Here is a 15125-nt window from a genome sequence, read left to right as displayed (position 1 = left end):
AGGTCTTGAATAAACGATTTTGCTGTTTCAGCTCATGTAATAGCTAAAGCCAAAGGTCTTGCAGTTTTGTCTGTTATCAAAGCTGGATTTTTGGTCACTGCTCGAGGTGGAAGTGGAATTGTATTAGCTCGTCTTCCTAATGGAAGTAAGTGGATATTTCCCTTTTGTACTTCATGAAAGAATTAGAAGAGATAAAAATACATTTTTTCATTATTCTTTCACAGCATAGAACGGGAGATGTGTGATGAGTCAGGCAAATAGGTGACTGTGTTTGGTGTGAAAGCTGTTTTCAAATCTTTGTACCTTTGTTTGACCAAATGTAAATGTTTTCAGTATCTTTGTGGAAAAGGATGAAATATAAAAGTAAATTGTATAAAATTCATTAGAAAAATTGATTATATCTGATTATGAAGAAGTATATGATAAATAATTTGTAACAAGGAATTGTTTAGATCATGAGGGTTTGTATTTCTTAAATCCTTTTCTGTAGGATGAAGCATTATAGTTATGATTCTATTGTAGTGGTTTTGAACAGAGTTTTAAATAAAGAATATGTTAGCATTTTTTTAACTGCAATAATGAAATGAATATTGCTTGTAATATATGTAAATTTATCTTGCATTACGTGACAGCCTGGTCTGCTCCCTCTGCAATAGGAATTGCTGGTCTTGGTGGTGGTTTTGAAATTGGAATTGAGGTATGGTTTTGCATTTGATATACTTGTTGGTAACTTTTTTTGCAAGAAATTAAAATACATTGACAAAGATCTAAATGTTAGTGAGATAGTAGAATCTGATTTTATGTACAAAAATATTATTATGAAATCCATTTATGCAAGACAAAAAAAAGAGGGATTTAGTTCCCATCAGTCAAATTGTTAGAAGACATTTAGATAAAAAGAAGTGACATGACACTAATTTCCTTGATTTCTCTCTGCTAGCTGAATTTTTCACTTACAAAGAGCCTCCTGTCAGTGTTCCCTTATAAGACAATTGAAGTTAATTGAAAAGGCATCCTATACTTAATACTGTGTCAAATGCTTTACTAAAGGGCACAGGGACTCCATTTGGCAAGAAACAGTGTAAAGAACTTAAGTTGGAGTAAAATGGACTCCACTTAATGTTACTCTACTTAACACATTTCGCACTCACACTTGTGGTTCCTGACACGACCTTTCAGTTTGAAAGCACCAAAACTGGTGATGCTGCTTCTGAAGGAATAATGTAGAAAAGGAGCCAGTTCCAGCCAGCAGAAATACTTGAGTAAAGGACTCCCAACATATTTAGGGAAACCCTTGTGAGCTGAGCCCTGACAGCACTCTACCTCTGCTTCCCATTTCTTCTTCCTCACAGCTCCTTCACACTTGCATGTTTTCATCTTTCCTCTGCTTCCTCTCCCTAGCCTCCAGATTCATCCTTCTCTTTGTTTAGCTTCTGTTCTGCTGATTCCCAAAGAAAGCAGAGTAACATTACACTGCCAACAAGATCTCTTGCAATGGGCGTTCAGCTCTTCAGAAGAACCCATGTACAGCTGATCTTAGTGATCTATGCCAACCCCCAGTACATCTACAGCTAGCCAGCTGTCCCTATCCTGGCCAGTCAGCCAGCACTCACATATTGAGCAACAGATCAATATTTTATTCTCTACTCATTGTTCACTGTGTGATCTCGGGCATTATTGCATGCACTTTTTAAAGGATGATGTGAATACAAAATCATTAATTTTTATAACAGATTTTCATTGGTTTTCATGACTACAGGATCTGAATGCATTATAACGTTTGAGCCCCAGAGTTTGTTTTGTTGTGGGATTTGTTTGCTTTTTTCTTTATTTTAAGCCTCTTTATGTGTCTTGATTAATCTATGAAAATTTTATTTTAATCATCCCCACCTGATATTTTAGATAATGTAGACACTCCCTATTGATACTGAATCAAATAATTTCAATATAGAAGCTGTTTGTGAGAGTAATTTTTTTCTGAGTGATCCTGTGCCCTTCATTTGAAATTTTAGTCAGGTTACAAAATGCTGTTTCCTTACTGACATTATTATAATACAATATTTTTTATTTCTTCTAGAAAATATATATTATTCAGAAATACCTGAGTGGCTTAGGAGCCCAGAGTCCCATTTCAGCATTCTTCTAGTCCTATATAAACCTAGATGTTTTAGAAACTAGGTGAAATTTATTCCTGTAGGAGAGATGATAGTTGACATAGTTGTAGTGGTACTTATCGATGCTTTTAAGTAACAAGAAGGAGATTACAGGCTTCAGAAGTCACAATGACTTGGTTTCTCAAATTAAAGACCAGTTTTAAAATTCATATAAATGCTTTCCTTGAAGGTTGTCTCACTATGGATTTGCTTATCTTTAACAATGAATTCATCCTCTTACTGGGTGAGAGGAGGAAGCAGTATCCTGAAAGACATTCTTCGTCCATCCCTGGATAATTCACCAACTGCTCCTGTAGCTGTCTTTTTTGGGATGGGGTGGAGGTTTCCAGGGGGCTAATAACAAAGACTTCTCTTGTGCTCTGTGTAATACTTCTAGGCCAGCCTTGTTTTGCAAATAATCTGGTATTTCCTCTTGTATTCCCTGCTGTCACTGTTTGGAATTTGGGGTAAGTTGAAAGTTATTTTCTGAACCTGGCTTTCAGTCAAGTCCATCAGATGAAAGATCAGGTGCAGTAGTCCTTGGGTATATTGCTACCTCTTCAATTATTAGATTTAATAGGTTCTTGAAGTAACTAACTTAATCTCATATCCAAGTCTTAAAAAGTTAATAATTCATATACATGCACACAGATATATAAAACTCCTGTCATGAAAATAAAATTTTATCAATAGCACCTGTATCCTTTTTGCTTTTAATTCTTTGGACAGGAATTTTTGTTTAGTAGGTTTTGTCTTACCTTTATTAGTTTAATTATTAAAGGATCTAAATGATTCACATCTGAAAATGTGCCTTCATAATTGTTTGTATAAGCCATAGAAAATAAGAAATTCTCAATTAGGAATTTTGAATTAACATAGAGTTTCTCTTATATCTCTTGTTTATCCCATACTGACCATATCAGCACTTTGAAAAAAATCAGTCAAATTTGATTAAAAAAGTAGTTGAAAGGATTTTTTATTCAAAATACCTTGCAGAAAAAGAATCAACTTTGTAATGAAAGCTATTTCAAAATAATCCTTTACAAGAAAGGAAGATCATCTTCTGTGCTGTTCTTTCTTCTTAAAAAGTGTAGCACTTTTATCTGATATTTTATAGGTCTCAGACTTAGTGATAATACTGAATCATGAAAGAGCAGTAGAAGCTTTTGCCAAAGGAGGGAATCTTACACTTGGAGGAAATCTGACTGTGGCAATTGGACCTCTGGGGAGGTGGGTAATGTGTTTTCCTAATAAAGCATATATGGAAGATAATTTTTAAAAGCCACATTGATGTGGATTTTTTTTTTTATATGTTATAGAACAACCTGGGCAACCTATATGCTGACTGAACCATTTTGTTCTTGCTAATCACTTTTTTTGTTCTTTTTTTGTTCTTTCCTGATTAAGTAATTTATTGGTAGAAGGAAAGTATTCTGAGATTTGCTCTCTTTTTGCAGGAGACTGCTTGGCTAGGCTCAATGAAGACCACAGGTGCTTCTGTGCCTGATAGATATGATTTTTAGTAACATAAGAGTGTGTGCTTTCTGTTACCACAGTTTTTCCCAACATTAAATAAATTTAAATAAAAACTACACCAAATAATTTCTTCTAAACCTTTAAGTGGTTAAGCCTGTTTACTTTGAAGGATGAGGTGAAATAATTTTACTTGAAAATGAGCCTTGCAAGACTGCTACTCCAACCTCCTGCTCCAAGCAAATTCTATTACGACTTCAGATCAGGTCACTCAGTCCTTTTTTCCAGTTGGATCTTGAAAATCTCCAATAAGGGAGACTGCTTGGTTCTCTGGGCAACCTGCTCTACTGTTCAGCTCTCCTGCCTGACATCCAGTCAAAGTATTTCTTCCTTCTATTTACGTCAACAGTATTTTATTTTTCCTCTGTATGCTGCTATAAAGAGCCTGGCTTCATACTCTTGATTACCTCTCCATAGATACTTGAAACCTGCTGCTAGGTTTGGGCCAAGTCTTCTGTTCTCCAGGCTTACCAAGCACAGCTGCCTTAGACTCTGCTTATGGAACATATGCCTCCTTATGGCTGGTTTTTTTTATGATGATGAAGTTTTTAACTGCTGTTTTTTAATCTTTTCTAACAAAATAAAAGGATGGTACTTACTGCACAGAAGAGGGAGAGATCTGTGGATCAGGGAAGGGCAGTGAATGTGCCCTACAGAGGCATTTAGTACACTGTCCTGCAACATCTCTGTGTTCAAGCTGGGACATAGTTGTCAGAATGGGGAGACAAGCAAACAGGCAAAGAACCCGATCATCAGGTTAGAAGAGCAGTGGTAAATGGTTCATATTGAAGTCTGAAGCCAGATTTCTCTGGAATTCCACAGGAGACTCTTCTAGGACCTCTCCTGCTTGGTGTTTTTATCAGTGACCTAGAGGAGCACTTGCAAAATATCCTCTTCAATTTGTGGACGACTCCAAACCAGAGGGTGCAGCCAATGCACTTCAGGGTAGGGCCACCATTAGAGAAAAATGGACTTACAGAGTGTAAAGATCCAGCACAAAACCTCATGAAATTAAACAAGGACAAGTGTAAAGTTCTGCATTCCTAGTTGGGTGAACCCCCTACCAGACTGAGCAGCTTCCCTATAGAGAAGGTGCTGGGATCCTGGTGGGCAGTGGGGCTAAGTCAGCAGCTAATTCCTGACAGAAAAAGCAGTGAACAGTGTTGGAAGTTGCACCAATGGGTCTGTAGCCAGTAGATACGGGAAGTGATTGTTCACCTTTACTTGAAGTTTCATAGACCATGACTAGAATATTGTGTTGAGTTTTAATCCTGCAGAAAGTTGTTTATAAACCTGAGTGTGTGCAGTGAACCACTACCTAAATGCCAGGGAAATGCAGCATGTCAACAACGAGGCTGGGAGAGCTCAGCTTATTGAACCTGAAAGAGAGAAGACCTTCTGAGTCTGCATTCCCATCAGGGCGTCACCAAGACAGACCCCAGTTCTTCAGAGAGGTGCATGGCAAAACAATGAGAAGTAGTAGTCATATATCAAGACAAGGAAGATTCTGACTGGATATGAGAAAAAAAAATTGACATGATTAAAATTAAGTGCTGATACAGGTTACTCAGAGTGTCTGTGGAATTATAAACCTGGAATTCTTCAAAAACTGTCTGGACAACATCCAGAGCAACCTGCTTTCAATTTTATATTATATCCATTTTGTCTTTTAACCAAAAATATTATATGATCCTGTGAAGGACAAATACTATAATCTTACAAATCTGTTGAGGTCCAGTAAGGCCTTACTCAAAGTGTTTTGTGCTGACCATAAAGTCTAGGAGGATTTGGAAATATTGAATAGAATTTCTGTCATGAGTCCAAACATAATCAGATCATTTTAAAATGTGATTAAAGTGTGGCTTAACAGTTTTCAAAGGAGGCTGTTAAGATCCAGTTATTAAAATTATTACAGAGATGCCTCTGCCCAAATAAGATGTAAGTGAGACTATATGCTGAAGTCAATAGTATGGATTTTATTTAACAGTAAATGTGAGTGGGGGAGAGAGAGAGAAAGAAATAGCAAAAGAGGGAGAGAGAAAGAGTGACAGAAGGACAGACTGAGGAGAACCCGTCAGTGTTTTGTTGATTCTCCTGATTTTCTTGGTGGTGAGGGTTCCACAAAGCTTAGATTATATGTATATGGATGTATATTCTATGGATATGTTCAGGCTAATTGGGGGCACCCAGGTACCTCCCCTGATTGGGAAGTTTGACACTGTCTCTTGCCACAGGCTCTGATCTGTTGCATCCCTTTGCATCACATTCAGCCCTTTGGTGCAAGGCCACAGGAATCAGCCTGAGGCTGCTTTGGGGGTCTTTGATAGTTTATGATCGCTTCTCAGACATGACAGCTGCCTCTCTTGTCAGTACATTGAGTCAGTTATGCCTCATCAGACCTTCCCTGGGGAAGGGATTGGGAGTTGTCTAAGGGAGAACAATTACCTTTGTGCCATCCCCGCTTGCAGGATTTGCCTCATCAGCCCAAAAGCCTGGCTTGCAGCCTCCCTCTCTGTCTTACATGAATCTTGCACACCAAGCTCACCTCCCCTCAAGGGATGCAAACCTGGCCTCAGCAAATCATCCTGGAGCCTCCTTGATTGTTTTGAGTTAAAACCGTGAAGAGTCCAGTCTCTCAGAGACCTAATAGGGAGCTTTCTTATGAGGCAGTGTTGTTCTGTGATTCTGTTTGAAAAAAAGGATAAAAAAAAAGAAGGTTTAAAAAAAGAAAAAGACAATTGCTGTTCATAGTACAAAACTGTATTGAAGAATATCAACCAAAACCTTTTCCTTCTAGAAATTTGGAAGGGGATGTTGCCCTGAGAAGCTCTGCTGCTGTCTACACATATTGCAAATCTCGAGGACTGTTTGCAGGCGTATCTCTGGAAGGAACCTGTTTAATTGAAAGGAAGGAAACAAATCGCAAGTAAGCTCTCTTAATATCTGAAAGGTTCAGAGAAAGCATGGTGACAGAATTAACTAGGACACATTCACTTTGGAAAAAGAGGTTTTTTTTGAAAACATACTATGTTCAGTTAAGAATTTTTGAGGGACAAGGGTTTCTTCAATTTAGACATCTTGCAATGGGTATTGAGATGATGCTAAATGTTTAGGGATTATTTATCTTTGGCAGGTTGATCTAAACTAGGCACCACGTGCCAGACCAGTTGCTTTGTCACTCCCCTTCCTCAACAGAGGAGAAAAGGAGAGGAGAAAAAGTATGATGACAAACTCCTAAGTTGAGATAAAGGCACTTACCAATTGGTATTTCAGTCAAAAAAACTCCAACCCCATCAAAGGGAAATTATTTTATTTTCAGTTAATAAGAGAATAGGGTAATGAGAAATAATAATAAATCTTGAAAGCAACACCTTTCCCCCACACACTTTCCAACTTACTGGGCATTTCAATCACAGCTTCTCTACCTCCTCCTTCCAAGTGGTTCAGGAAAATGGGCACTGTGGTCAGTTCTCGAAATCTATAGGTTTGAAATAGTTCTGTCATTTCTCAGTATATGAGCAGTAGGAAAAATGCAGGGCTAGGGGTGGATATAGGGAGAATTTGCACAAAGTGTATTTATTTAGAATTTGAAATGTAATAATCAAATACCTGAAATCTTTTTTTTTCTATTTTTTTTATCAGGTTTTATGGGCAAGACATTCGTGCTAGTGCCATCCTGCTTGGTGATGTGCCTGTCCCTGCTCAAGCAGATGATCTTTATGAAACCCTAGCGTCCTTCACTGAAGTGTATGAAAATGAAGAACAAAAAAACAATGCAGGAAAATCTGTAAGGGAACAAAGAAGGGTTTGTGCACTTTTTCATATAGGTTTGCCCTGTTCCTGAGCTGTTCCTAGTCAGTGTTAATGATGATGTTTATGTGTCATTTTTAACTTCTCTATTGGATGACCGAAGGCATAACACATGTCAGTTACTGCATGTGGAACATTTGTTCAAGTATTTCCCTGCTAGGCTCTTGGGGGCAAGAATGTTGCTGGGTTTGCTTTGCAATTTCCAGAATAACAAAGTATATCTTTGTTTTGTAATTGTGCATTATCAAATCTGAGGTGGTGATTAGGAATGTTTGATCAAGTATTTGTAGTCAAGTTAATTGCAAATTGGATACTCTTAGCTTTCCTACCTTTTCTATTTTCCATTCAGGCAATCACATTTATAGTAGAATACTGGGACTGTAGAAGAAATTTTCTTACAGATATTTATATTATTGATAGACAAACATTTACTTTCAGCTTTGTTAAACCCATGGTGATTTACTTCAGTGTCATGTGTATGTCACTAGTATTTAGTATGCTTCTTGAGTTCCTACAGGTTTATGGAGAAAGAGTAATTTTAATTTTTTTTCAGTGTAACTTGATATGCTTCTAGGCTCTGAAGTCACAATCTATGTCTAGAGGTGTTGCTATGTTTTTTAAAAAATTGTGTACTTTAGGTAAATGATCGACCTGCTAGACCATCATCCAGACCAGAGCCACCTAAACCCACTGTTAGACCTACACCACCAGGTGAAAAAATTTTCATAATTGCTAATTAATTATCTTCATAAAATTAGGGCATGAAAGCTAATTAATACTATGCAGGTATTATAGCAGCTGCCTCTACAAAAACATTTTTTAAATATTGTTCTTCGGACAAACACTGAAAGCATGTTGATATAGTGCCATGAGTGATAAAGACTAAAGCATTTGTTTGTTTCATATTAACAAACATTTTCTCTCTGACAGATAGAAACAGTGTTTTTATAGTTACAGAATCATGTAATAATTCAAAGGAAATATTCATGTTACTGGATACATGGAAACCCCATAGTACAATGAAACTTCTTAGTAAAAAGAACAGTCCTACTAGAAACTGCTGGTCCTAGTTCTAGAAATTTCTGGTTCTAGAAATCATAGCTTCTCTTTAGGTTGTCATTATCTTTTAATAATTAGAGGTTTTACAGTAGAGCAGAAGAGGTAGAATTTTGTCTCTTTAACAGTTTGTCTTAACAAAGTGCTTTCATTCAAAGTGAGGCTTTACTGTGCAGCTCCTCTTGTTAACTTAATTCTCTGGTTAAGGGTATGAGGCAAAGTCTGTATTTCTTTCTTCTGCACTGCTCCTTAGTTAACTGCAATCATTTAATAACTATTGAACTTGTATTAGAAGAGCAGTATAGGAAATAATATATGTTAGCTTGTGATATAAGTTGCTACTTTATTTTCTCTTTCAGCTAAAAAGAATACAAACAAACTTTATCCTGAACTTCCCAATGATTACGCATCTGTGGGTAAGTACTAAGCTTACACTTACTTTATTAATGCAGTGTAGAATCTGAAAGTTCTAAAAGTACTTTGAAAGATATGTAAAAATATCTGGCCATTGATATTTTCCTTTATTGTCCATTTGTTAAAATGAGATTTAGGTCTTGTATGATCTCCTGAAAATATTTCATAAACATTTATCTTATTCCCTGGCTTTACATTCTAACGATGATGTTCTTTTTCTGAGTAGCACAAGTTCTTCTATTTTATTCTGTGCACTTGAAAAATGCACTTGAAGTGGTAAAATTGTTTTATGTTACCACCTAATTGAAATGAAAAAGAAAGGTGATATAACAAGTTTCTGTCCAGGTCCTTATGCAATGTATCATAATTCCCATTTTAATTTTAAAAGTGCTTCCACAGATGATACCTGATTATGCTGAAATAAACACAGATTTACATTGCTTCTTCATGATTTTATAACACTATGTTACACTAAAGATATTACTTGTTTATTGTTCTATTGATTCTCTTATGTTTAAAGCACTTTCAGCTCTTAACTCTTACTGTGCAATATTTGTGCCATATTTTATATATATATATATATATGTATTTACATTTTTATGTATTGCATGGTCACTTGAAAATAAAATTAAACAAAATATCTCTTTTTTACTTCTGCAAATAGAGCTAAAATTGAATTTGATAATAGATCACAATGAAAAGTCTGTCTCAGGCAGAGTAATTAGAGCTTTTCACTAAAAATTAAGATAAATTATGTGTCATTGTCTTTCCATTCTTTTTCATGTCTTCTCTTCATACACGTTTTTGATGTGTGTGTCTCTTGAAGGGACCAACATAGGAGTATCCTAAGTTGAGCTGTCAATGTGACTTCTGCAGATCAGAGACTTCCCAAGAATCCAGATTTGTTACTGTGTTGTAGGACTTTGACAAGAAAAAGAAGGATGACTCTAGTGGTCTGTACTCAATAGCTGTCACCCAGGAGAGAAGAACTGGTCTTCTGGCCATTAAAACTAAACTTTCCCAGTCTTACCAAAGCCCTGACCAACTGACAACAGATTTCTAAAGCTTGCACACATTTGGTATATTGAAGGGCATGTTCTTCTATTCATGTGCAAGTGACAAGGTAAAAATATTCCAGAGCCATCTGCTGAATGGCTTTCAAGATTCTTTGAAATCAAAATATAGACTCAGTCTGCTACAGGGGATTTCTAGTAATTTCTCAAAATACACATGTTTATTTTTGGGGAATGTGAGGGGCAGTAGGATCTTGTCTAAATGATGGCATGATATATTTGGCTTTCTTTGCAGATTACGTTTCCACAGGTAGCAGTTCAAATGTTTTCTGAATCCACAGAAGTACTCTTAATGTTTCTAAAGGTTTTTTCTTATCACAGGGGGCAATCAAGATTGAAGTCAAGAGTCACAGTCCTTTCACAGAGGATGTGTTAATGCTGAGGGATGAGATAGAAAGAGCCATAAGGCCATAACTCCTGTCAATAATCTGTTTCTGCCTACTTGTAGTCCAAATCATTTCAACGGAGCTACCTAGCAGCTATAGCACATACACGTCAATCTTTATTGCAGGAGTAGTTGCTGCAACAGATGTTCTTCTACAATGATCTGTAAAAGACATATCCAAAATTTTTTGTGTGTTTCTAGTTTAAAAAATACATATAGATAACCAATAGATGAGTGAAGGAATCTTATCTTAAGGGAGCTATGTGTTAGATATAATGGCTGGTGTGGAGGTGGGTTTTGATGTTGAGCAACAAGCTGATATGGTTTGCAAGTAATAAGAATTTTCCTTTGATTGGGGAAGGGGCAACTTGGCATTGTGTTACCAGCATTTGGTTTTGCAACAGTTACACAAGTAGTAGAAAGGTTGAAATATTAACTGTTCTCATTAGATGAAAGAAGAGCTACACTTGCGGATGAAACACTTTTAATTATTTTCTGTGTACTTGAATTATATAGATAAGTAATGTAATATAACCAATTTCAAATGCAAGAAGAAGGACAAATGAAAAAACATGATTTTCTAAACTGATAATGTGGTACTTGAACTCAGATGCAAGGAGATTGTTTTCATGTAACTGAATAATGCTTAAGGTAATGCATTTAGTTGTAAAATGAGCTTCAGTAGTATTCTAAATGTTTTCAGAAACTTGGGAATACCACACATTTTATTTAGGTGCAGTTTAAAAGTTACACAGACCTTTTTCAATTCTGGGAAATAAGACCCCAAAACAACCACAACAAAACTGAAACTAACAGCTGACTCAGTTATTGTAATTCAGTGAAGTATGAAGTAGCTAAACTAGTAGACATTTTTCTGAAGACTCATTAAATACAGAATTTTGATTTGCTTATGAGTATGAAAGTTCATGCCTTCTCCTTTACTCGAATTAGGAATTTGCATCTTAGTTTTTCTACTTGTCCCCTCTTCGTTGTAAAATCTACTAAAAGGGCTGACTGGCCCTTCCAGGATTTATTACCACAACCTAACTTTTCTTTTTCTGTATGGATGATTCTTTGAACTTCTGTACCACATCTATAATACAAACAACCCATGGTTCTTTAGTGACTGCTTGGACATTTTAGATTCAGGAGTTCACTTCATTAGGCATATTTTTTTTAGATACATCAAGTTCACATTTTGTCACACTGGTATATCTAATCCTAGATATCAGATTTTCATTAGTATTATGATTTGCAGTTTTTTCTGCTTGTGGTTCTATCATGAAGTAGCAAATAACTGAAAATGTAGCTAAACAGTTACTTACCTGCCCACTCTCCTAACAGTTTGATGAATAGTACACAATTCTGAAAATGTTACAGTGATGTGGTTTCCCAGCTGAACTGGTAGCAGCAGGAGTAATGATCTGCTAGTAAACATTGGACCTGGGTTGAGGTAAACGTTTGTGAACTGAATCAATAACAGGCAGTTTGTTCAAATCAGAAGTCAGATATTTTTTCACTTTTTCTTCAGCTCAGCTTATCAGAAAAAGACTGTTTCACATGTTTGGAAAAGAATTAATTAAAATTGCCAAGATGCTGAAACAGTCAGGAAACAGACTTGAGACCAGAGTGGGGATGAAAAATGGAATTAATTTCTTCCTTCCAAGCAGTGTTCTTTCACTATTCATTCACAATTACCAAAGCTCACCTTGAGCTTAAATTCTTACCATACTCTAGGACAAACTACTCACATTAAACACAAAATTTTTGATAACAAAGTAAGTGTTTTATGATAATTTGGAGAAAGTAATGATGTTGTCTGCATTTTTAAGGGGTCATATGATTTGCTTAAGAACCCCATAGGAACTTGTGGCTGTGAAGCCTGAATATATAAGGATTTTTTATTGCACTCAGAAACACTGTCTTTCTTACCTTCCACGATTATTTAAAATTTTATCTTGAGAAAAATATTTGCATTCTTTTTTGGATTTTTGAATACAATAAATTACCTGCAGCCATTGAACTTTTTAACTATTGAACATAAAATCAACACGCCCCAACAAGATTACAGTAAAACTAAAAAAAAACCATAATAGGAATTTTGACTAGATTTCTTTCAGCAGAAACCTTTCACTTCAAAAATAAAACAAAAATATTAACAGATTTTTATTGTCCCAGTATGCATATTTTTGTATTCTTGCATACTGAAAGAAGTGCTATATCAAGCCTACTGATGAGGATATGGAGGCAGATGAGAAAATTGTCACTGTTTTTAAGAAGCTAAAAAAAAACCCTTCTTCCTTCAATGATGACTTGAGTGATTCGTCAACCTCATTATTAAAAATTCATGCCTTCCTACATGAATTTGTCTGCAGCTTTTAGACAGTATTTGTTGTGGCTTTCTTCACTATGTTAAAGAACCCTTTGCTACACAGAGGAGCATTTGTTTTGTTCCCCTCTTGTTCTCTTTGAGACACTTGTGCTGTAATCACTTTTTGGTCTTCCTTCAATTTTCTTTTGATTGCCAAACAGATTGATGAGCTCTTTCTCAAAAGTAATTTTCTTTTTCTTCTCAAATTTTAAGTAATAATACAAGTACCAAATTCTGAGCTGTGAGCTCAATGACATCAGTAAGGTTTGGGGACCTAAAAGCTGTAATGAATTTGCACTAAACTCTAGTCCTTATATTTTCTATTATTTATTTAATTATCTTAACCTTCTTGAGTGTCCCTTATCTGTGTTTAAAACAACTGAGGCAATATCAACTCCTTTTGATTAGGTGGTACCACTCCTTTTGATGAGGTGATAAATTCAGTTTGTGTTAACTAAATGCGTCAGAGATGCTGCTTTTCGTGGTTACAGTTCTCCAGGAATCAGGCCTGGCCTACTTCTCTATAATTTCAGAGATGATCTCAGTTTTTCTTCCAGTAATCTATGAATGCCAGATGGTTCAGTAGATCTGTGAAAATCTGCTTCCCAAGAGAATTCCAAGACAGATTTTCATGCCTCCTGAAGTGTTTTTTGTCAAGGAAAATTGAGGTCTGTATGTGAATTTGCCTTTGTTAGTACTTTATGGATTTTTTTGTGGCCAGTCACAAATGTGTTAACTAAGCCAACGTAATTATATGGACTAAGAATTTATAGTCCTCTTCTGGGGTAAAAAGTGTTAATTTTTTTTTTTCTTCTGATTTCACCCCCCCATTTCCTTTATTTTACTCAGATACATGTTCTGCAGTTCAGTTTACATCTGACTTGTTATCTTGTTATTTTGAAAGCTACTGCTCTCTAGGACAATATTGATCAAACTTAGAAAAGGAAATATAAGCTGGAACATGGGCACCACTCTAGCAGTCTATGCATTAATTAGAACTTCTACTTACGTGTGGTGCTGAGCCTTTTTAACACAGTATAATGAAAAAATGGAATTTTTAGTTAGAACTGCTGAAAGAAAGCATCACTCTATGTGCTTACAACTTTAAAATAGGATTGCTTTGGTAAATATGTATTGAAGCAATCACTTTATTTTTGAATATATGTATTTCTCAACGTAGATTTAATAAAACCAGCACTATTTTGGAACAACTCAGATTTAACTGGAAATCTAACATGCAACTATTTATATTCACTGTGCAGTTCCATGTTTAGAAATGCACACTGACAAAAAAATTCTGACAACTGTATTACAAGAGAAATATAAGTATGCGCAAATCTCTTGATGAGTGACTTTTGACTTGGGCATTTTTATTTTAATTAAGACTAAGCACCAGAGCAGGAAAGTAAAAATATTTCACGAGTTTCAAAACAAACAAAATCAGCTATCTCTGTGGTCTCAGATTAACTTTTCCTCAGTGTTATACCTGAATTTTTGCTTTTTCTTTATTGTTAGAAAGCATATCTGTTGAGTCTGCCTTTCTAGGATATTGCCAATATTTGCATCTTTCTGTCTGTTCTGGATCAAGATGTTTTAAAATGGTTTCATCATTCTGAAGTTTCCTTTTGCCAACTTGAATTGTTGTAAAATTGAATCAAAAGCTTTGAACTTTTTTTTAAGTAAGATTATAAAATGTTTTTTGTACCTGGTATCTGAACAGACCTGGAATGGAGAAGGAGTCCAGAACCTTTTGTTTTTAAGGATGAAGACACTGTGGTTCACAGTGAGGGGAAAAATGCATTTGCTTTTGAACTGAAAATTAAATCATCCATGAAAACACAATAAAATCAGATGTGTACATACTCCTTTAGCTGTTGTGGATATGTGTTGTTTATCTGAAACTGGAAAAAAAGCCACTTTTTATTCTTCAGTTTATGAATTACCCCTTTTCCAAGAAAGGAAGAGATTTGCTGTAGGATCAAGTAGAAATATAGTAAGGAGGAACCCTCATCAAGCTGTGCAGTAATCTGTTCCTTCAATACTATAATTTCATGTGAAACTCTTAGCAGATTATAAACTATAAAATCAATAAGACAGCTCGGTGACAAATAGGTATTTATTTTAGAAAAATTTTACAAAGTGGGATATATAATGTGTCTGCCATGATCCTTCATGACATTGTGTACTAATTGGGTAAACTAAAGTATGGGCATTTTTGTCTTGCTTTAAGAGTTTTAGCTGAGCTTGGTCTATTTTTATGTTTTTCGTGGCAAGACTTGTGACATGTTTATATTTAGTTACTAGAAAAATAAAACATCCATCTGGTGGTC

General features: G+C 35.6%; 1 protein-coding gene across 3 annotated transcripts in view; it reads left to right on the top strand.

Moving 5' to 3' along the window:
• SH3YL1 (SH3 and SYLF domain containing 1) overlaps nt 1-15125 on the top strand; it is a 47934-nt gene that overhangs the window by 14099 nt on the left and 18710 nt on the right. For 2 of the 3 annotated variants that reach the window (XM_015621534.3, XM_015621538.3), the window contains exons 3-9: nt 32-145; nt 633-697; nt 3271-3383; nt 6484-6612; nt 7329-7491; nt 8135-8207; nt 8912-8968. In XM_015621534.3, coding sequence (XP_015477020.1) covers nt 32-145; nt 633-697; nt 3271-3383; nt 6484-6612; nt 7329-7491; nt 8135-8207; nt 8912-8968 — 714 coding nt within the window. The remainder of the gene's footprint in view (nt 1-31; nt 146-632; nt 698-3270; nt 3384-6483; nt 6613-7328; nt 7492-8134; nt 8208-8911; nt 8969-15125) is intronic. The other variant, XM_015621536.3, reaches the window with a different exon arrangement.

The sequence above is a fragment of the Parus major genome, chromosome 3 (assembly GCF_001522545.3).
Source record: "Parus major isolate Abel chromosome 3, Parus_major1.1, whole genome shotgun sequence".
NCBI lineage: Eukaryota > Metazoa > Chordata > Aves > Passeriformes > Paridae > Parus > Parus major.
This window is presented reverse-complemented; position numbering and strand designations above follow the sequence as displayed.